The sequence below is a fragment of the Melopsittacus undulatus genome, chromosome 3 (assembly GCF_012275295.1).
Source record: "Melopsittacus undulatus isolate bMelUnd1 chromosome 3, bMelUnd1.mat.Z, whole genome shotgun sequence".
In the NCBI taxonomy this organism is placed as follows: domain Eukaryota; kingdom Metazoa; phylum Chordata; class Aves; order Psittaciformes; family Psittaculidae; genus Melopsittacus; species Melopsittacus undulatus.
The window spans coordinates 9,891,272-9,915,050 of NC_047529.1; the positions used below are offsets into that span (position 1 = coordinate 9,891,272).

The window sequence follows — 23,779 nt, forward strand, 5'->3', positions numbered from 1 at the left end:
AGCGCCTGCCTACCCTTTGGGCGCACGTCAACTCAGTTCTGCACATCAGTCAAAACAACAGGGGTGCTGCAGCCTGACACTGAGTGGGAACTATTGCCCAAACACTTCAGCAACCAGAGAACCTATGGACTTACATTTGACTTCTTTCCTTCAGTAAGGAAAAATAGAACTTCCTCCTACATGGGAAATGAGAACTGAGGGACAAGCCTTAGGAAATTAATGCGGTACGCAGAGGAAAACTTAATACTCTTGGAGATGGAATAACTTCATGAAAGGAATTTAATCAGTCTATAGGCTTTTGAAAGATTGTATTCGTCCAACATTTATTTTAAGTCTTTCCAACCATTAATCATTAGTATGACATACACAGCAATTACTGTCTATTTTGTTTAATTCCATGCCACTGATGTGTATTAATATTACAATTGTGAGGAAAAAATTACTTGCCTTTGAAAAGTAGGGCTCTCAACTAACACCCCAATTAGGAAGCACCAGCGGTCAAGGGGATGCTGAATTTTGTGCTTAACTGCTGTTCATTTCTTCCCTGCCATTTTCCAGATGGGAAAGTGAAGGCAGGTTAAGCACTGGAGGCAAAAGGGAGGTGTTGCCTGCCCTGACACGTCCCGTGTCTGAATGGAACTACCTCCCTATCTCTCCTCAGCTCCTGCTGTAGGGAAGACCAAACTCACTAATAATAAACAAATAAATAAATGATGTGGTTTCTCTCCACTCTGACAACTCCTCAGCAAGGAGCTTAGCTGGGGACACTGTCATGACACCATGTAGCACTTTAAGAGCAGTCATGAGGCCCAGACACCCTCATAAATCAACTGCAGTCTCAATTCCTTCAGTCTCTCATTCCCTTACTCCTCAGCTCTGATTGCAGCTACAACTTGGGACTGTGGGGTTATTTTGCAGAGTACAGCACCCCAAGCTGCTTGTCAACATGTTATATTGCTCTAGCACTAACTATAGTGTTGACTCTTCCCGTGTTATCAACATGCTTGCCTGGAGGATATCTTCCTCCACACATAAAACTCACTGCTATTCTGGATGCAAGAGTTCCCTGGTGCCTTCTGACTCCAGCAAGAGCATTACCAGTTGAAATACGTGTTTGGAAGAGCCTACAATGCCATCCAGACATGTTTTAATTTGGGGAAACTGTCCACAACCCTATCTAGAGTAAACTGAAAAGGTCTGTCTCAAGGTCCTAGCTACAGAAGGCTGGACTAGGTAAAACAATTCTTTACTGAATTGATCAGAGAAGTCTGGAGCTACCATGAAGGTGCCAGAAGAGGAGAAGGCTGCCCTGAAATAAACCTGCATGCTTCATTTCCCTGGGCTGGGTATGCACAGGGGGTGGTGGATTTTTAAAGCTCAGTGCTGCAAAGTAGAAAATACAGCAGTTTCATTGCATAGATCCTGGTTCAGTATCTGAGCCTTCCAGAGGAGACCACCTTATAGGCAGATGTCCACATGTTGCCTCCAAAGGGCAGCTGCCAGCACTGCAGCAAGCTCTGCAGGCACTATCCTCTTTTGCATACCATTACTGCACAGCAGAAGAATGAAAAGCCACTTACACTCTACACCTAATCTAGACAAAACAGTGATAGGGTCCTGAGACTGTGCATGAAACCAGCTGCAGGGTCAGGTCAAGCCCATGTAATTAAACACTCAACACAGGGTGGTTTCTGCCATGAGGTCTTTCAGGAGTTGCCCCTGTTTCTTCTGCCGTGTTCCCATGAATGGGTTTGGAGGGTGTTAGCTGGCCCAGGCTAAGAGAGTGCTGGAGACTGCTCAAGCAGTTTAACAGGGTAGACCATGGCATTCCTGTGCCTGGGCCAGGGTGATGTTTAAATTACTAGCACAAACAAAGCAACAGGCCACTTTCAGGAAATAATACTAATATATACTACTTAATTCATAATTCCTCAGCTGGGAATTATGAGGACTGGCACACAATTGCTCCATGTCCCCTGGTGTGCCTTGACCTGAGCCTCCAGGGCATCTCCTCAAACCAGATCCCAGACCAGCTGCATCAGACTGGTCTGAGCATCACTGCAAGGACAGCATTGCTGGACTCTTTTCGAGGCCAATGTCCTTAAACTCACATTTACCTGCAAAAAGACACCAGGTGTCAGCTCACCTTGGGTGAAGACCTAGAACTGGGGAGCCACCAAAACCAGAAGGGACCTCAGCCTTTGGAACTGATGCACTAAACCCATCAGGGACAGGGCAAAGGACCTGGCAGAGCTGGGGCACTGCTAATGTAGTCTGCCAGAGAGAGGGATTAGCTTGGAGATATCTGAGGCCTTCTCTGATCTTGGAGGAGCAGTGCTCCAGCATGAAGGTTCATTCATAGCAACCGAGGACCACGCGGGGCAGAATTCCCCACCTGATCCCCATGCTGACAAGAGTCATGGCAGATATCTGGTTTCTTGGCTCAGCAGGGGATGGATGGGAGATGTGCATGAGCACTTCCTCCAGTTTACGAGTATACCCTTGGCAAGGCTCCCACCGAGGCTGGGCAAGCTGGCCAGCTTCTGGTTTCATCCTGACCCTAACTCCAGGCAGGGGAGAGAGTCAACCACTGGATCAGAGGTGAGATCCACTCTTCACTAACACCTGCAGATCCTCAGCATCCCTCACCTGGCGCTTATCCTCCCAGCACAGAAAAGCTCAGACATAAAACCTGGGGCCAAAACCCCACACCCCCACAATGGATGAAAACACAGTGACAGATCACCACAGTGTGATGACAAAAGAGAATGGCATTAGAAACACTTTTCTAAATGCTAATGTTAGGAGGTGTGGTACTTAATATAAAGCCTTGCAAGACGCTCCAGCACCCAGCTTAACCCCACAGACCTGCCCAGACCTTTGATTTCCAATCCCAGGAATAAAAAAACCCCACAGGTAGCTGTGGTAACAGCTGTGCATCCCCCCACCCCTTTATAGCATTAAATACAGGGGTAACTTACACTCTGGGAATGAGAGTGTCTCAAAGAAAAAAATTATTCTTTGCTATTAAACCAGATACATTCAGACCTTTCATCATGAAGCTTCTGATGATCTCTGACAAACATCTGAATAAGGTCTTTGTTTGCTTTTTGCTTTGTTTTTGATCTCCCCAATTGTTTTCTGCAGCTCTCCAGAGCACAGAACCAGGAGCTGAGCACTGCTCCCTGCTCTGAAGCAGCTATTCCCACGTCAGCTAAGGGGAGCTGCAGCTGTGCGAGCAGTGGGGCAGGACAGGTCGCCAAGGTTATTAGTATAAGCTTAGTCACATTTTGTGGTGACGTCCTGTTAACAACTGTGACTCCACCGAAAACAAATATCTAATATCAACACACACACAAAAAAACCCAAAACCATAAAATCATACACTCCACGCTCTTCCCCTGGCACCTAGCAAATGAGGCAACAACAACAACTCTGCTCAGAAAAGTTCCCTGAGCTACCTATCAGCAACATCATATGTATTTTTTTTGCTTTCTACAACTACTACAACTATGACATTTTCCATGTTTTATTTTGCATATGTGATCTAGAGTTCACTTACTGTTAGATGCTGGAACAGCCATGCCCTCATGATATTTGTGGCTACTTTGGGAAAGATGCCACGCTTTTTATGTCGCTTTTTGTCCTTATCTGGATCATCATCATCACCTGTGCTGGGGGAAGCTACACTGTTGTCCAAGCCGTCACCTGTAAATATAGTGAATCAAATTTTGACTTATGCTACCTTGATATACTTCAGCCGAAGCCTGGCTTTGGGTATAAACTGCATGAATATTTAAATGAGGTATAAATTCTTTAACACCGTAATTCACCAGGGATTAAAGGGTTGGGGGGGAAGAAACATGGGGAGAGGGAGGGTCTCAGAACTGTGTTAGCCCCATTCTGGTTTATCTTGAAGTACAGTGTGGCCATTTCTGCCACTATAACCCAAAAAAGTGCTTAAAAAGAAATAATAAAAGAAAAATCACAAGCTATCAGCTTGCAAAGGTGGAAACAGTGGCTTTTCTTCACACTAGGTCACTTCCTAAAAATTAATTCCAATCAGCTACTTTAGCTGAGATGGCAATTAGGAAAGCATTGATGGTGTCCCCTCCCCATAACTGTGTGAAACTGGGTGCCCCGTCCCACTCTAGGATGTGAAAAGTGGGGTGAATGCAGCTCTCTTTCAACATCATATTCTCTTCCCAAATTCAGAAATAACCAGAGGGTTGTGGCATCACTTATGTTAAGTCTTTTATAGATGTTTGACTTCCCCTAACGTTTTGATGGGAGGTGGGTAGCTAACTGGCCTCCCCTCTTCCCAGCCAAAAGAAATTCATAGTGGGACAAGTAGGTACCAATTTGACATACACTGTAAGAATTAACATCCTGCTTTGTGCTGGTGTGCCATATTAGTAACAGGAATCTGCTCCTTTTAAACAACAACTGATCCAGAATGAATTTCCTTAATGCAGAGAAAATCTCAGATAGTTCTCAACACATTAACAACATATCTATCGGAGGATGAAACTGAGTAGCAGCCAACTTGGGTCTGTGCTGATGGGCTAGCAGTCAAAGGAAAACAAAAAGTTGCAGTGCCCAGTCAGTTGGCATGCAATTTTTGTTTCAAACCCTGAAAGCAGTTTAGAAACAAGTCCACAGGGCGAATCAGTCTTTACATTCTCTGCATGTGCATTAAACAGTACACCCAGGCTTCCAAGGACACTGCATTTGTAGCAACATGGAGCTGTGATTAGGCAAGTGTTTTTCACACCTCCAGGCAAGAATGATCAAGAAAGTCATCAGAATTGGGCTGAATTAAAACTATCTCTGTTAGGAATAAAAACAAAAAATAAATTAAAAAAAAAGAAAAAAAAAAAGAAAAAAAAAAGAAAAAAGGATGTGACTGTCAAAACTATGATTTGTTAAAAAGCTTTTCCGCACCAAAAATAAATAAAGTTATTATTAGCATTATATTTTTAGTACCTTACTGACCATGGCAAATTTATAATTGTCCTTATGACTTGGCCTGTGTCTTTAATGAAATGGTAACTCTGGGTAGTTATAGAAACAAACAAGATTTTTATGAAGAAATCAGATATCCGACAAATTCTTTGAAAGCCCAGCATATAAAAAAAGGGCTTTTATAGAGAGAAGCAATTCACCATATAAAATAATAATTCATAAAAGAAACATGAGCAAAGAAAACAACTCAACAGCATTTAAAATTCCACAGGCTAATCCACTTTCTGTCTGCAAGAGGCAAACAAGGAAAAGAAAAGTATTACGCATTCATTGATTAAAAATGAAAAGCTTCTAACCTAATGACACTGCCTTTCACCACCTCCCTGCATCCGTCCACCCAACCCCTTCCCCCCCCCCCCTTTTTAAAATACACTCTCTCCTCATTTCAAACCCCCTTCAGATTAATTTAGCAGGCATCGCCTCGTGCCTGACAGGAGGAGGACTCATTGATAATTTATGGAAATATCTACTATAATCCAAGGGAGATGACTTTTTTTCCAGCTTTGTGCATCAATAGATAATCAAGGCCTTCAAGCAGCCTTAGCTTCCCATTACCTCGGGCAAGAGAATTCCTGAAAGCATGCCTCCGGGGCACCTGAATTATATCCTCCATTAGGGGAGGAAAAGCTTTCTGCATTCCACCTATAACACTCCCCAGAACCTTTCCTGTTTATTTCTGCTGTATGAAAGCAGAAGCATTAGGAACAGGATTTTTTAAGTGAAGACTTATGTAGATACAATGGAGAAACCTTTCAAGCGCGAGCCAGATCACCTCCTTCAATCCCTGGCGGTGACCTATCCCAAATAAAAGGTTTCTGTTACATCATTAGCTCAAGCCAAAAACAGCCTTGGCTTAATGCACAGTTTGTTCTTCCTACTGTTTTTAGGCAAATACTGCTACTTTACTCCCATCTGGGAGGGAAATTACACTGCTGGGCTGTAATCTAAGACAAGATTTTCATTGGAAGCAAATGCTTTCAATCCAGTGTAAATACTGGTGCATGTTCAGAAAAGCCTAAAACAATAAACCCTGGCCCCGTCCGACACAAGTTAGAGAAAGTGAAAGGCAAGGAGAGGATAAGAAAGCACCCGGCTATCCTAAGAGCAAATGCTTCAGTAGACTTTTATAAATTGTTTAACCTCTTCCACTTGTTTAAATGGAAAATTGATCCCGTAAAGACTGAAACCACAGAGAGAAGTCTAAATGGTCAATTGTGGATTTTAGTATTTCCATCTACTTTGCAACTCAATACACTCACCTCTGTGAGGTCTCCAGAGATTCCCTCCCCCCCTTCCTTCTTTTCCCCCCTCTTTTTCCTCTTTTTAAAGATCTCTAAACAAACTTGAAGCACCACTGACCAGCCACACGGTAGCAGCTACAAACTGCATTTGTAAAATGTCAGCGGCAACTCTGTTCCTGAAGTTGACTTCTCCTGCCGCCAAATGAAGGCAAACTGAAAAGGTGGAAATAATCATAGAAATGATGCTAGTCCATAAACAAGCTTACAGCCTCATTAGTATAGCGGGAGGCTCCACTGGGTGATTTATGCTTGTTTTGCTGATGCCATGAGGAAATGCCATAGGGCAACTTTAGCCAGCTGCTAATGGTTTCTGACAGCTTCTTAGCAACTAGTGCAAGCAACGCCGTGGCGTTTGCTAGTGACAGAAACCGAAAATGTCATATTATCTGCCCATGTGTCACAAAGTCCGTGTGGCAATTAACTAGTAGGCCAGTGACTGAGGGGCCACAGGCTCTTCAAAATGGCCTGTGGCTATTCAGGGGGCAGAGCCACACATATGCACGGATGTGTGCACGATCTGCATCACGCTCCCTCCGCCTCGGTAGCCGATGACTTTGGTCCACACAGATCCTTTGTCCATGGAGAAACTTCAGCTTGCTTTCTCTTTAGGCACAGTGTGACATTATTAGAGGAATTGCAAGTAATCCATCTTGATATGATGGTTGGAAATGGCACTTTAATTGGCAATACCTGATACTCTGGTTTGGAGCGCTGGATCCGAAGGTGCTAGCTGTTTTTCTGCTCACTCGCAAATTAGTCTAAAAGGATTTAAGATCACTGAAGCAGACTCATTGCCTGTCAAATTGCTGGGAGCACAGTGACTCTGCACAGCAACTAGAAGCTATTTAAAAGAAAAAACCCAGAGCCTGTAAGGAGCAGGAGGAGAGCCCGGGCTCCTCACGCCCGCTCCCCAGCGAGCAAAACCAGGCTCTATATGTCAAACTGTCAAACCTTTCAGCATGGCCGTTTGCCCTTTCAAATAATATTTAAGAATTGTTTTTACACAATTTTTTATAGGCCATGGTCTAGTGAAAGAGGCCAACCAACAAAGAAAGGAATTTGTACTACAATTCGTCCATGGACGATTTCTTGCCAGACCTGGGCCAGTCCCCATGGAGTGAGGCAGGTGACCTGTGGCAGCTCCCCGGCTGTCAGGGAGCTCCGATTTCAAACGCCCTCGACTCCGGCGTCCCAGAGTTGCCTATTTAAGCACACCCAGGCATTTAGGCTGTGCTATCTTGTTCCTTTCAAGAAAGGATAAAGCGGCATTTATCGTATTCAGCCCTGCTGAATGGGTCAGGCCGGCCGTGCCAGCGGGGCTCCTCTTGCTGCATCCCCCTCTATGCCACCATCACTTCCTACAATTCCCCTTCTCCTCCTACTCCCCCAAAATCAGAGGAAGCAGCAGCAAAGGGCAACTGAGTTTACAGCAGCTCCTCAAGTAGGTAATGCTCTTTTTGTCCTGGGTGATCTGTTATAAACCTATGATGGCAAAATAGGTGCTTCTGGAGAGAAACTTGGCACATGTACTCTCTTTCAGTGGCCATGGCTGTTGCAGGAGATAGGTGGTGATTCAAAGCCTCCTCCCTTGTTTCCATGCTGAACCGAAATTAAATGTCATCACCCTGAAGTGTTGGAAAGGCAGACAGCATGGTATAGCTGGGGAAATTTCAGCCACTCCAGCTCCCAAATCCATCCTCAGATCTCAATCACAGAAGCTGCCTAGATACAACATAAACAGTCCTAGTCCCAAACCAGGGACATTTCAGAAAGGTTAGAAATTCAGATGCCCTGAAATCCCCAGCCCATTGCTTAACTACAAAATCATAGAATAGAATAGAATCATAAAATAGTTAGTTACGTGCCTTTGCATGTATCTCTTTAACACCGTCAAATAGCATATTACTAAATATAGCTTTACTACAAGGGTCTTTACCAAATGTAACAGGATTATTTCTCACTGCATGTAGCCCTGTCCTAGGATTGAATCTGTATTTGGAGTAGAAATATGTTTTATATCATAGAAAAACATACTATTCTCAAAAAAACCCCTGCTTCCCACACTTCTGTCATGAGATTTGAGAGAGGTTTTGGGTCCACTACCCCATTTGCTGGGAGGGGGTAAGAGGAAGGCACCAGTTTTGCTGAGGTCCACCAAACCATGCAATGAACACTACCTTCCAGCTTTTACAATTCACTTCTAGATAAGCATCTAAATCTACTGCTTTAAGGAATTCACAGAAGGAAACGTGAAAGATGTGTAACCAGAAGCCCTTGGAAAGACCCAGAGCAACTTTTAAGTGGACTGACTAAGTCAGTGTCCTCTAAAAGCTCCCTGTGTTGAACTTAATTGTACATTTCCGAATCTCTCCTGTTAAAAGCAGCTTCTATGTCCTAAAAGAACTCCAGGGTTTGCACTTACTTTTGCATTTCATAAGCTAATATAAGTTAACTATGCATAGTGTTTGGACAAAACCTGACTTCTGTACTAGACTTTCAATGGTTGTGGTGCTATGAACTGAAAAACCTGATATGATGCCCCAAGGTCTGTCGGCTTTTCACTAGTGTGTTTTGTTTTTTTTAATTCTATCATATTTTTTCTAAATAGCATTTACATGCAAGTTCCTCAAATTCCTGCTGTGCTAGCATGAGAAATCCTACATTATCTAAGCCAAATATTTAACTATTCAATGTCCATCCACAGCTGTGTTGGTTCCTTTTCTCTTTTAAACTTTCCAATAACCCACATCTCTTTAGTAACCTGTCCAGGTAACTGGAAAGCAGTATTCATTAACACAAGTAACACAATGTAATAGAGAGATCTGAAATTGCAAAATTACTTAACCTTTTTTTCAGTGCTCTGTGCTAATTTAGAGTAACTATAGTGATTTTTGCACTTTTACCTATGTTATTCCTTACAGAAACTCATCTCCTGTTTGCTGGATACCCACACATCCACCCTGCTGACTTTTTGCAAAACAAGATATATAAGTGAAATTTAATTTTTCTACAAGTTACAAAATTAAGAACTCCCAAAAATCAGCTGCAAGGATGCAACAGGTTTTTCCGTAAAACAAGAGCAAAATACAAAGAACCTGCCACAACCTACTATTCACAGGACTTAAAACAAGTACTGCCATTTCAGACCACCAACACTGAAAGGAACTGGCAATCAAAGAAGAATATGGAGGTTTTGGGCTGCTTTGTTTTGTTTTTCAATTTGTTTCTGACACAACTAGCTCCAACTTGGCAAAGGAATGTGGTGAGCAAAAGTCACACCCAAATGACTCTGATGTGAGTCAGGGTGGTTAATATTCATGTCCACAAGGATAGGAGAAGTTCACTACTCAGAATTGATCATTGCTCCTTACAGCCATGTGGAGAATGAGGCAAGCTGAGCAGCACAGGGAGCTGAGTGCTTAAGTGCACCAGGAGAGAGATGGGAGGCACTAGCATAATCTGGGGATGCATGCCCAGCTGGTAATCCAAGTTGTACTATTTGTTGAGGAGAACTAGAGGTTTTGACATGAAAAGGCCAGTGAGTTCAGAAGATTTCCCCAAAACACACTGTTTAAAAAATTTACACATATGCACATGTATATATTGCACACGTAACATTAACCCACTCTGACTACTCTCAATCTGCTAATGCAAGGCACATGAGCTAAAGATGTGGCTACCAGCAAAAAGGCACTTCAGAAAGCTTAAAATAACTGTGCAATTTCTTCATTAGGAAAAACATTTTCTATTACTTGCTATCCACAATTAGTTAGATGTGATGGAAGCACCTAGGAGTTCCTGAGGTCAACGGCAATCATCTCAGCACATGAATGGCTTACAGAACAGCCCCCAGAATGATTTACAGCAATGACGCAGTTCTGCTTGTGAATTTGAAACATGATGTTGACAACAGACTCTTTTTTTTCCCCTTATTCCTTAAGGAAAAATCCTTCTCAAATATACTTAATAAAAAGATAATGAGGAACAACAAGGTTGAAAATGAGCTTTAGCAAGGACAAATACCATGCATTTGGGTTTGCATGCGCCTCTTTAGGATATGTGGTGCATGTTTCATGCAATGATTCAGACCATGACATGAACAGTAGGAGGTTGTCAGTCACAGATAGTATCCATATTTACAAGATACTAAAGGAAAACAGTTTCAAAAATAGTCTACACAAATATTTATAGATGGAATAACCTGGACAAGTATAAATTACACTCTGGTATTTGACAAATTTTCAAAGTTCTTTTCTTGAATCATTGTACTTTGTTCTTTAGAGACAGGAGCACCTTTTTTTAGTAACTCGACCCTCCTCTCTGACTTGAATTCCCTTCAGGCAAGCAATGAGCAAATTTGCTGTCTATGCAAAGAGTAAAACCAGCATTGATGAATGGGGGGGGAGAACCCTCAGATTTTACTCATTTTCATTTGTTCAGTAGCTTTTTACAGCTGAAATGAAGGAAAAGTCTTCTGCACAGCTAAATGCAAACCTCTTCTTAATGGGGTTCAGAAAACTCCACTGTTATAGGTAAGTTGTGCGATATTTCTGGAGCCATGCACCTATGTGCCGAATGACATACTGAAAAGAAAGCAATTCATTATATGGGAAGCAAACAGCTTTCTGCTGCCAGCAACAGAAGTTTACTTTTGAGCAGTTGGAAGCAAATACCCTACAGAAAAGTATCTGGTTAAACAGAAAAACATCCTGCTTTAACCAAGGATGGTAAAAAGCTTAAAAAGGTTTGGGTTTAGTTTGGGGTTATTTTTTTGGTTTTCTAATCTAAAAGGCAGCATGACCACCCTACCACTTACTGGGAAAAGCTGGGTTTCAGTCAATCTCATTTTGTTCAAATATAGGTCTTCTTTTGAAACCTGCTTCTTCCAACCTCAGCAGGACAGCCCTCCCATTTAAAGGTCCCACCAATTGCATTCGCCATGAAAAGTCAACTGTATACAGCTAAGACACAGTTAGATCTACCACCGGATTTGGTTGGACTTACTCCCTTGCAAAGCAGGAGCATAAGAAGCAGCAAGAGGAGCACAGGACAGCTCTGCCATGGGGGAAATATGCCCAACTAATACCTCAAATGGCCATGAGGTCAGCTTCTGTAAATCTCTACAGCTCCTTAACAACTGGCTCTATCTTTGTGTTTATCCAGCTCCTAAGACACTTGACTCTTGGACTGAGCACAAGCAGATATAAGAGGCTCAAAGTAAAGATCAGAAGCATATTATGTATAAGCTAATATCTGTAGGAACAGTTTATTACAGTGGAGCATTTAAGTAGACCTCCTTCCCTAAACTGGCCTAGGTGCTACCTGAATGCCTGCCCCAGAGGAGATGCTGCTGTAGATTTCATGTTTTACAACAGAAAATATGTGCCAGAACCTTGACATTGTCTAAACCATTCAAAATTAAGTTATTTTATTGACAAAAGTTTTTTAAAAATTAATTGTCAGGCAAGGCAGACCAAAATGCTTGGGACTGTTGAATGAAACTAAAGCATTTCATTTTGGATCAATTCAAGACCAACCAATGCTGGCCCAAGCTTCAGTGTGCCCTACAAAAACTGCAGTTCAGATGTTGCTTGCCCCAAATTCTCTTTTGCAGGGCTGGATCTCATGTCACAAAAGTCACATAACCACAATGAGCAGGAGAGAATTAGTCTAACTGCAGCTCAGGCATGTCAGGATTCATGACCTACCAAGCCCACATGAGACATTTCCAATTGGAAGTTCCCATGTGTCAAATGAAAAAGTTCTTGCTGACATGCAATATATTGTATCTACTCCTGTCAATGTAGCATCAAAGCCAATAGATTATTATTTTTCTTTCCCCTAGTCCAGCAGCAACATCTGACAATGAAAAACAAAGCATAATTGAAGGAAAACTAACATTAAACTTCACTTTGCACGCCATACTGGTACCACATATTCTGTTTCAACACATACAGTGGTCACTTTGCAACTGCAAAGGGCAGAATTAAAGGGATGAGAATAAAGTGCCCCCATCTCATTTACCTTTCCTCTTTTGACAACAACAGCATCTCAGATGCCACTGTTGATGCTTCAAAAAACACCCAGGCCATCAAGCTGAGCACTGAAGGTGAGGTCCCTCCCCAGGAACATGCAGGCACTGACAGCCCTTTCAGACACTTCAGACTTACTAAGTTAGCATGTCCCCTTTGGCTCCAGCTTAATGTATTCATCATGTCACTGCCATGTTTTTGCTTTCCTACAACTTTCTATCACAGCTTCTGGTGTTTTGCTGTTTGTTTTACAGTGCAGTTACAGGTTGGGGCGTGGGTTCTTTTCCAAATTAAAACAAACAACAAACCCAAAAGCAAATCCTCCAGAAGCAAAGAGATGCCAGAGTCCAAAACATGTGATGAAGGTGGAAGCAAAGTCAGATTGGTGCTAGACACTTAAAAACTTCCCTTGAATATTACCTACAAGTGCATGTACCCCTTATTTTTATCTCTCATCTTCATTCATTACATAGTCCTAGACATCAGCTACCTAGGATTACCTTGAACAGGCAAACTGGTGGTAAGAGAGGGAAAAGCCTTCTACTACACTCCAGAATTTGAATATTACTTATGTTACTACCTCTAGTGGCATCAAAGACCCAATTGCAAGAGAGATAACGTATGGGAAGGAGGTAACTCAGCCATTTCCATTTCAAGTCTCTTTGACTCCATTCCTTTGCAATAACCAAAATCCCATAGAAATCTCAAAGCAAAGCTGGGGCCTAGCAAAGAGCAATCCAGTGTCTTAAAATATATATATGTATATACACATATATAAACAAAATGCAAACATCCTTCAAAAAGCAAGCCAAAAAGATTTCAGGTGTTTCTTTTTCAATTTATAGAACTCATCATAATCTCTAATAGCAACAGTAGTAGAAATGGATAGAAAGCAAAATCTGCCTGCTTTTAGTAATCTGATTTACTTTAAATGGCATGAATGAGTAACCAAGGAAGTTCAAGAAAACCTCAGGTTCTGGCAGGCGAAAAACCACAGGCATCAGCTTCCTCTTGACAGGTATAGACCACATGGAAGAATAATCTTGCTTTCTTGCTGAAGCAATCTCATCCTTGTTGAAAGGGCTGAGGACCTTGTCTCACCCCTTCTACCAGTGATGGATGAGTGACGGATGAGAACTCTCATCTGTCCAGCTCACCACTTGATCTGTCTGCTCCTGGGACAGCCTGGCAGTGCCTACCAGCTTCACCTTCAAAATGGTTCAGCCAAGTAACCTGTACGCTCCCACTTGAGGTTACCATGGAATACATTTCTACTGTGTACCCTATCTTTCTTGCCCCAACTTTCAAGGCATGATTCTCAACTGATATGCAAGGACATACCACAAACACACAGCCAGTGCTGCTCCTGGTTAAACACCAGCAATGTCCCCGTGCCTTTCCTGCGCATGCAGTTATCAGGAAAGCTTTTTTAGGCACTGGTTGCCACACAAAGGAAATGATGGACTTTTCTGAGCATCCTGTAAATGCTGGGAAAAGAGAAGAATGGAAAGGAAATGGAAGAAGCAACCTGGAAAGGAGAATGGAAAAACAGACCTTGGCTCAAAGGAGAGAGCTGACCACACTCTTAGCCTTGCCTTCATCTATAGAAGATGTTTGCTTTTATAATCTTGGAAAAAATGTGCTGTGTGACCAAAGTCAGCCCCTAGGCAGATTTAACTTGGATGACCTGAACTTACTCTGCAGATCACCATAGGTCTCTCTGACCTTGGCAGTGACACAAGGTTCATATTTTCTCATGGTCAAATTGCTCTGGAATAATTTTGCCAATATATTAGGCATAAATAGCTTTTTATTTAGGATTGGGCAAGTACATTCTCCCTTACTGCCTCTCAGCTCCCCAGACAAAATCTATTTATTAGGATAAGGAAAATCCCACCCTTCATTAAGGTCTGGGTGATGAATCATCTCAAGGGCCAAACAAGCTTGGCTGCTTCATGCTAATGGCAATGTATTTTCAGCCATTGCCTTCAGCAAGATGCATTTGGGAATTAACTGGTCAGATTTGTCACTTCTGATTGGACTGGCCAGCCTGCACATTTGCAGATGAATATACAAATACCTTCAGACACAAGGGAGGGAGAATATATAGGTCAACAGGGGGAATGTTGGGCTTCAACTGTCAAAACAAAAAACATGATCCTAACTGTATAGCTACATGTAAGTGAAGAGCAGCTCTACTAAAACCAGCCAAGTTACACAGAGATAACGGAGAAAAGGGGAAAAAAGTATTAAAAAAATCACATCTTGGCCTAGCAGAAAATTGACCAATTTGGAATGAACAGGTAAACAGTGTGTTCCTGGACAAGAGTCAGCACAGTTTGGATGATGCAGACCTTTCCGCTCAAGAGTCGCACTGTTTTTTGCATCTGGTCAATTGAGGTCACATTGCAGAGCTCCAAGGCTCTGCAGAAGCCCTGCACGCTTCCTCCCCATGACGGAGGTGGCTAAAGTGGCTATTAAAATCAGTTGTTTTTCTGATGCCACCTGATTCTTAATTGCTGAAGAAATGGGGACTGAAACCACAGAAAGGGCTTTCTGGCACTGGCTAAGGAAGTATCAGTTTTTGAGGTCAGACTAACATCCCTTAAAAATATGAATCAGAATGGTCCTTTCATGCTGCACCTTGATAAATGCAGGCAAAACATTAGCAGACTGTTCTGGTGAAGACCATTACAGTTTTGTAATATATAAATAAAAAGACATGCTCTCAGACATGCATAAAAAGAAAATACTCGCAAACCTGTATTCAAATTATCCTGCAACAGTTGAATAAATCTTAGCAAATACTATTTCCCTGTTTCATCATCACTCTGAATGAGTCTTTTCTAATAAACTCATCACATGTTAAGCAGAATAGAAACACAATTTTCCAACTGTCTGTGAAAGGCTTGCTTCGTACACAACTTTTACTCTACAGCTGATCACTTACAACCTGGAGGCAAGCATCTTCATCTTAATACTGGGCCACCAAGGCTTCTCAGGTAGAAAAGGAAATCTCCAGCCACAGACCCACATTCTCTCCCATCACAGTCCCAGAGCAATAATCATCGATGCCAAAACTGGTGATTCTCTTGAGACTGGAATATGCTTTCACAAATATCTGCCAATTATCTGAACAGTTGCTAACAATACCACCCTCTGAACCATTGTTAATCATGCTGCCATCTTCTATGCAAAGCAACATTGAGTTTTATCATCTATTTTAACTGCCTGACCAGCTTCACCTGAAATTCCATGGTCTAAGCAGATGAGAAGGGAAGACAGAGATTTTCATCTATAATCGCTGGATGGAATTCAAAGTTCAGCTGAAAAGCATTGTTACCTATATTTAAAAGTTTCTATGAAAAAGACTGACATGGCCACCATAGTTGCAATGAATATGATCTCTGCAGTGACCTGAGCAAGGAAAGATACAGCTGGAGAGGGCAATACATTCTTACCTGCAAGACCATATGGAGAATCTCCCTTAGGCTACACATGAACCCCATGAAAGGAAATGTTCAGGACAGTGGGTGCTGTACATGTTAATTCAAAGATGATATGAGTTGTACATAAGAAGGTTGAAGTCTCCAAGCAGTCAACAAAGATGCCAGAAAGTCCAGCTTTCCAAGGCAGGGATCTGTGCAGGCTATGACTCCTATGGGGCACGCAGAACAGCTTACAAGGAAGCCTCTGCTGGGACATCCCTGGAAGCACCTCGCTCAGTTCCCTTCCCTGGATTTACCCTGGAAAGCCATTCATTCCTCAAGATCCCAGATAAGGCATGCTGACAGGGTGCTGAATGAAAGCCCACACTGCCGCTGCCAGTAACCTGCCCTGCATCTATGCCTGCAAACCTCCAGCACTCAAAACCCAGCACTATCCCCATGGTTTGTGCTCACAGCCTCCCAAGGAACCAAGCCCTGAATTTAATGTTTCTGCAGCACAGCAGAGTCACAGCACACAATCCAGAGATGTTTTTCAGGATAGCATCTATAGTGGATTTGAATATGGGAATAAGAGCTCAGTATTCTGTATAAAACTTATTAACCCCCCCCCTCCTTCCACCTCATCTGCTAGTGAGAACTGCTACAAATATGACTACATAACAAAGTGGACAAATTAGCTTTTCTGAATACATATTAGCATGCTTAAATGGACCAAATATGCATTTTGTTAGTTTGGAGTGGAAGTAGGTTTAACTCTAGTTTTTCATTTAAAAGCAGACAAGGATGGTGTGTGGAGAGAAGTCCCGACAGCTGCAGTGCCAGCAGCCAAAGGACCTCATGCCCAAACAGCACAATAAAGCAAAGCCTTGAATTGTTTTGAGTATGGCTATTCCTACCACATCAACTCAGCAACATGTCTCCTTTCAAGGCTTCACTCATGGAGTCTTTCATCTCATGGAAGACCTCAATGCTGTTTAGTTGGAAGCTGAGCAATGCTTTGCTCCAAGGTTTCACAAGCCCCACCTGTCAGATTTCATATGTAAGTCTCCAGCTTCTAGAGTCATGTGAAAACCTTCCACCAAGACCACACACACACTGATGATGCAAGCATGCTCCTGATGGCAGAGAAAGCTTGAAACCTGGCCTCACAAGAATTAGGCATGGTAATACACACACTGCCCCCCATGAGTAATATTAAATATATACATATATATATATATACATGCATATATATATGTATCTTTTTCTATGAATGACAAGATTTTTAACAGTTCAGATTACCAATACAGGTCAGGAGACAGTAGTTATGAGATGCTCAGGCCAGCGTACTCAGGAGCTGCAGAGGACACAGCTTCACCCACACACACAACACCCAAACCCATTCATCTCATCAGTACAAAACACTTTATTCAGCTTCTCCACAAATGCAAACATTTCCTTCCCAAAGAAACGACTAATTTTAGCGCAGATTCATCCCTTTTTACTCTAAGCATTTAAGTCAGACTGCCAAGCTAAGTGTCTGAGCAAGGTGAGTAGTCCTCCCTGGGTCCCTCCACAGTCAATGGAGAGAAACAGAAACTTGCTGGAGGGAAATTAAGGATTGAGATGCCTACAAGAACATGCACGTTACTAGCTTTGAATACTGCACAGAACAGTAAAAACTCACAAGCAGTGAGGCTATCACAGGGAAACCATGGCTAATGAAAGCTGACTATGCTCATCTCTGCTTCTAAACAAGATCTGGACTTCAGGGCCCCTGCTAAAATTACTCAGGATAGAAAGGCTGAATTTAGCTCCCATCCATCACCTTATCATGAGGATACAACCTCATGCTTCCTGCCACTGAGAATCTGGGAAAATACAAAATTCTACCTCTTATCATCAAATCAGAATTAATTTCTTCTTCCTATTTTGCCTTACTTGAGGGTTAAAAAAAAGCCCTCCTTGATAGATAGCTAAATTTATGTCTTGCCAAACTGAATGTAAATGCAAGAAACAGGAAGCTTTTACTTGGAAACTGGAATTTCAAGCACTCAGTGGCAAACAATGAACCAGAGAGATAAAGATGCAATGGCAATGGTAGGGGACAGACCTGCCAAGCTTCCTGCCCACACTGACTCAAGAGCATGTGTCCTGCCATGATACGGACCAGCCACACCACTTGCTTTTATTTTGGTAATTGGTATTTGTTCCTGTGAAAACCCCTATAAAAACAAGTCAGAAGACTGGACAATAGTAGACCTGCCATCTCTTATAGCCAGATCTTTTACTTAACACTTTAGCAAAAGATGTAATCAGTGCATCTTTGTCCATTTATACAATTCTCTCTGCTGCAATGAGGATTGTATTACACTCTCCAGCAGCTGCCAGATCAGAGCATCCAACCTTTCCCATCACTTCAAGAGATTGATCTGATACTTGAAAGCACATTTGCTATTATCTGCTCCAGCCCTTTGGAAATGACGTTACACAGATACGAGGGGCAGGCAAATATTGCCACTCTTTTATTATTCCTGCCGATCACTCGCTTATAATATCTGAGAAATCCCCAGGTCAATGAGATTACTTTATCTTCCTCCCCCTGCCTTTATCTCCTCCCTCACCCCACAGGTATCCATGTCCAAATGGGACACTTCAGCAGGGGGTTTGCTTGACCCGGGTCACTTGAAGGTCAAGCTTTTCACCACTTGCTAATGCAAAGCTTCCCCACAGCCCTCTGCAGCCTGGGGGTCCTCGGCACCCCCTCCCCATGCACCCCTCTCCTGGCTGCGGGTGCAGATGGAGGCAGCAAATGCTTCTCAGTGAAGCTACACAAGCAAAATTCTTCCCATATGGAAACTGGAACATGTTTTATGTTTTTAAATAAACAAAGCAAAAGGAGGAGCTTCTGAAAAATCAGCTCAGTAGAGACTTTATTCCTGTACTAAACTTGAAGGATGGGAGGCTTAACTAGTTAGGAGCAAAGTGGACTATATTTTTGCCTACCAGAATGAAGATCAATTTTTATTTAGATTGATTTTAAGATTTACATGTAAGAAATGAAGACAATTGGATCAAATATATGCTAAAACAAATCATTGAATCCCATGAAAGCCAATAAAACCAAAACAAATTTCACAGGTCTCACCCACTAGCATGTGAGATTTGGTTTATTTCATTAATTTCTACGTATTTATGGAGCAGAAATTTGCTTAACTCTTTTCCACTTTTCTTTTACTGAAACAATAAGACTCTGCAGAATATTTTCTTCTTGAATATTATCACCAGGATAGCATATGGCAAACTAGCAGCAGGCAGTTTATCTTCATCCTCTTTGTAAGCTAAAATTAGCACAATGCTTTTGCAACAGTGTATGATGTATTCAGACCAGTATGATATACCTAATGCTACTTCAGATTCATCCCTGGCTAACCTCCAATATCCAAGTAAATTGATTGCTAATTTTAACTGAGTATTAATAAGTTTAGCATCAAGTTGGCATTTATCAACTTGGGAGGCACTTTTAAGTTTAATACTGTCATTTCACCTACACCAAGTGCAACAGTAAACAAAATTTGTGTATTAGTAACACATTGAATTTCAACTCATCTGTATGAGGCAATTCTGATTTATATTAAAACATTACATATGGAAAGCCATGCTGCAAAATTGAATAACTGTGCATGCACTGCTTTTCAGTGATACGATACAATTAATCATGGTGAAGAGCTGATAAACCCATGTTATGACTAACATGCTTCCCCTGCTGCAGCCTGCATTCCTGCAGACTGTTAGCTAGTTACTTTATGGAGATCAGATTCAACCAAATCACCAACTTCATTTGGAACAAATTAAACCAAGTCACCAACTTTACATTTCCTGACAATGTGGTTAGTACCGGTCTTCTCTGCTTGCTAGTCTGTTCTTCAACCTGGTGAAGTGTGGCCTCCTCAGGGGTATTTTAGCTGGGTTAAGTATGTGGTGAGACACTAATGTTAGCACTGCTTGCTAATTTGTTTCTTGTGGCTGTAATGCCTAATGTAATGTAATAAGGAACTTAGCACAACACTCTTCCTAAAGGAAGCACAGGAAAAAGGCCCTGTACTTCACAAGAATGTTTAGTTTGCCACCTTTCTTGCCAGGTTCACAGAATAAAAAATGTATAATAGTGGGAAGTAGTCACATCCAAGCATGTGTATGAACAAACACACACAAACTTCAAATATTTATACACTGACATTCAAAGATTTTGTGGCTCAGTCTGCTTAAAACAGCCCTCTGCTTTACCTACATCCCACCACAAAACTGCAACATAGCACCAAGTTACACTGAATGAGTATTCTTGCTTTTACACAGCTGGCAGAATTTGCATGGGTTACTCCAGGCAGATACAGAAAAAAGAAAATGGATGGAATTCTGCACCAAAGCCTCTGTTAGGGCACCCTCACTGCCACAGCCAGAGACAAGAGACAATAAATAGGAGATGCTTTAGTAAGTAAAGGGAGGAGGAGTACGGCACAAACATGTTCTAACCTCATTTTATTGCCTCTTTTCCAGCCCATGCAATTTGCCTGCATCTTTATCCCCTGCTCTTTAGGAAGAGACTGCTATACTCTGATGTTACAGTGCCATGAAAGAAATTTAAATACAATTTTATATTATGGCACTCTGCTTCAAGCATTTCAGTTAATACTGACCACATTATCTTTCCCCCCAGCTATACAAAGGCAGTCAATACAGAAGTGCATGTGCTATAACACAGGGCCCCAAGCAGAAGCACCACGGTTGGGTTTCTCCTTCAGTGCTGTGCCAGGGAGGGAGGAGATGCTCTTGACACAGCAATGAGAACAACAAAAGGTTCTCCATCCTACAAGCCCTGCTTCCGTGACCTTCACTTGCTGACCAGAGAGAACTAAGATATGCCTTCTTCAAAGTCCATCGGGACACTACAAACTCCAGAATATATTTAGCATGCATCCATGTGACACTAACTGCTATTCAGAGCACTGGGGGAAGATTTAAAAATCAGTTAGGTTACATCCACCACCTTTAGCTCTTTTCTGAGGACATTAACTGCTGCTTCCTGGTAGGTCTTCTCCTGCCCTCCTGCAAAAGATGCATTTACACAGTACCAAGGCTGAAAGGGCCATTGCTCTCCTGTGACACAGGATCAGCCACAGAAAAACAAAGGGCTAAGGGACAAGTAGTTCAAAAAGGCAGCCCCCACTATAATCTTATTTACTTCTATGACGTTTCTTCTTTCTGACACCTCTACATTAGCTTCTGCAAACAGTAACCACAAAAAACTGCCTGCAAAATCTGTGTCAGCTTTTCAACGCTCATGAGGAAGAAAATAAATAATCTATAAATAAATAAATATATATATATCATCTGTGGCTATTAGACATCAGAAATACCACCTGGCGATGAGGAAGTTCTGAAGCCACAAAGTGCAGGAGGGTGGCAGAGAGCCCTGGGGAGATAGTGCTTGCCCTGATGTGACACCACTCCCACAGCATGTCATAGGCACAGCCAGGCTCTCCGGTGCCCTTTCTCACCTCCCAAGCCCTAGAAGCAGAAGTTCAAGGATGGCAAACCCAAGATGCAAATGCTGCATGGAGAAGGCATCATGGCTAAAGAGACAAGTGAGAGAGGTAAAAGGTTTTACCAATGACACTCATTCAAAGACCTGCCGGAGCAGCATCGGGCATTTGCTTAGTCACAGCCTTGCAATTCCATACCAGCTCAGGGAGAAGAGACATTGGGTGTCTCCCTCTGGTATTTCTCATGGCACTGGCTAGTGGGTCACCAGGCCAGAGGGAAGCGGTCCCCGATGAATTATACAGTGACAGGTGGCTCTGCCACCACTACAAGCCACAGGGGCTGCCCCCACTGCCCACAGAAGGTCTCATTCAAAAAGAGAATTAACAAAAAGCCTGTATGCATCAATGTGCTTAGAAAAAAATGATGTCAGCATCTTACAGCGTTGATCCTATTCATTAATCCCTGGAAGAATACCCCCTCACCCACAAACATATAATGTAATGCCAGCTTAATCTTACCTTAAAAAAAATACAATGCAATAAGATTACTAGTCTGACTCTGCTAACTGTTACAGCACTGCTTAATCCTGCATTTCAGTGCTTTAACAAACTCCTATAATACTGTACCGAGTTTATCAGAGCAGTTTCCGAGACAAGAAGGACTTATGTTTTAAACAATATAATTCCACCGCCTTTTGTGCTCTTCATGTGTTATATTTATACAATGACTTTCATCCTGCAAGATCTCAAAGGCTACTGCCTGTTCCTGTTTCCACTGAAGTCTTTCAGGTTTCAGATTGGAGCAGGATTAGAAATGAAGAAGAAATACATACATACATATATATATATATATATGGAGGAATCATAGCAGCAAGATCTGCTGTGGCAGGGGGCTCATCCCTGCCACCCCCAAATGCAGGTGGGACAGGCAACACCAAACTGGCCCCTCCTCCCAAAAAACTGCAAGAGAACCACCCTGCCCAAAGAACCAGCTACGAATGTGACCTATGAAAGTACTGTTCCCCCCATCCCTGCAATGTCTTTGCCTTCATCCCCAGGCCACTCTCCCCCCAGCACAGGATGCCATGCTCTGGCAACACACACCTGCAGCCACACATTTCCCACTCTTTGCTGGTTACAGACATATTAAGCTTCCCACAGAATAGGAGAATAAAGTTCTGCTCCCTCCCTGTAATTATCAAATCAGCCTGAAAATGAGGAAGAATTGAGAATCCTCATTATAGCACATCATAAAACACAGTGAGGTCTTGCATTTGCTGGATGTTATTGGCACAGTCTGCCAACAAAACTTTACAAAGAGTGCAGGATTTGATGTTTGCAGAGATATTAAAGTCATAAAAGGGGAAATTTGTATTTTATTTTCCCACAGCCTAAATGAAGGTGAACCAAGCAAATTTGGCAAAGAGCACTAGTCAGATGCCATTTCCCACAGCAGCGTGGTATTTTCCTCTGGGAATAAAACATTCTCCTTCAACTACTGTTTATAACTCTTATCAGTTCAACAGCAATAGAGCCATCAAGTCCAATATCTTGTGGAAAAAAGTCAAGGTCAACAAGTACTTGCATTTTCGTTTATCTTTAGCTGCAATTGCTACTGACATTCAATTGGGTAATAAACATGAGGACTGTCAAATGCTCTCAGCAAACAGGTGATCCAAAAGCTATCAGAGAGAAAGAGGCTACCGCCAGGTAATCAAACGATTCTGTTGCAACAATTATGATTTGAGTGCATTCGTTTACAGAAGCAATCACCTGTCAAATTTGAATGAATAGCATCAAACCATTCCCACCACCAGGGTAATAAGGGCAAGAAAATACAAACTATGTCTACTTTATTCCCAACTAAAGCATGCCAGCATCAGCAAGAGCCATCAAAAAAAAAAAGATAAATAAAAATATCCAGTTTCTTATTTCCTGAATTAAATTTTATAAAATTATTGTAACATAAAAACCAGGGGAGATCAGTCCAAGTAGCTCGAGCTCATGTCAGTCTCTCCCAGGAGCAATAATAGGTGTTTAGGAAAGCCATAAAGAAAGGGTGGGAAACACCAAAGTGGCTGTGCCACCGCTCTGACAATCAGCACTTGGGCAGCTTCCTGAGCCAGCACTGCATCTGGACCAGGGTTTTTAATAGCTACAGAAGGACCTATTTTTCCACGAATTGGTCTAATCTCTTTTTGTCCCTTGCTGACCTCCGGAGCACACTGTAGCCATAAATTTAACCCACCATAAAACATTTTTGTTTGTTTTAAATCTGCTAATGCTCTAGAAAGCTCCTGTGCTATGAACATGCACCCTTAGTTCTTGCCTTATGGGACAAGCACCCAGTTTCTCCATATAAAACTCATTATTTTAAAGTCTTCTCTTCCAACCTTAGTCTTATTTTCTTCCCCTCTCCCAACACTTCATGTGAGAAGTAGGAAAATGGA

General features: G+C 42.2%; 1 protein-coding gene across 2 annotated transcripts in view; it reads right to left on the bottom strand.

Moving 5' to 3' along the window:
* MEIS1 (Meis homeobox 1) overlaps window positions 1–23,779 on the bottom strand; it is a 106,955-nt gene that overhangs the window by 48,385 nt on the left and 34,791 nt on the right. For both annotated transcript variants that reach the window (XM_005147447.3, XM_005147450.4), the window contains exon 8: window positions 3,563–3,708. In XM_005147447.3, coding sequence (XP_005147504.1) covers window positions 3,563–3,708 — 146 coding nt within the window. The remainder of the gene's footprint in view (window positions 1–3,562; window positions 3,709–23,779) is intronic.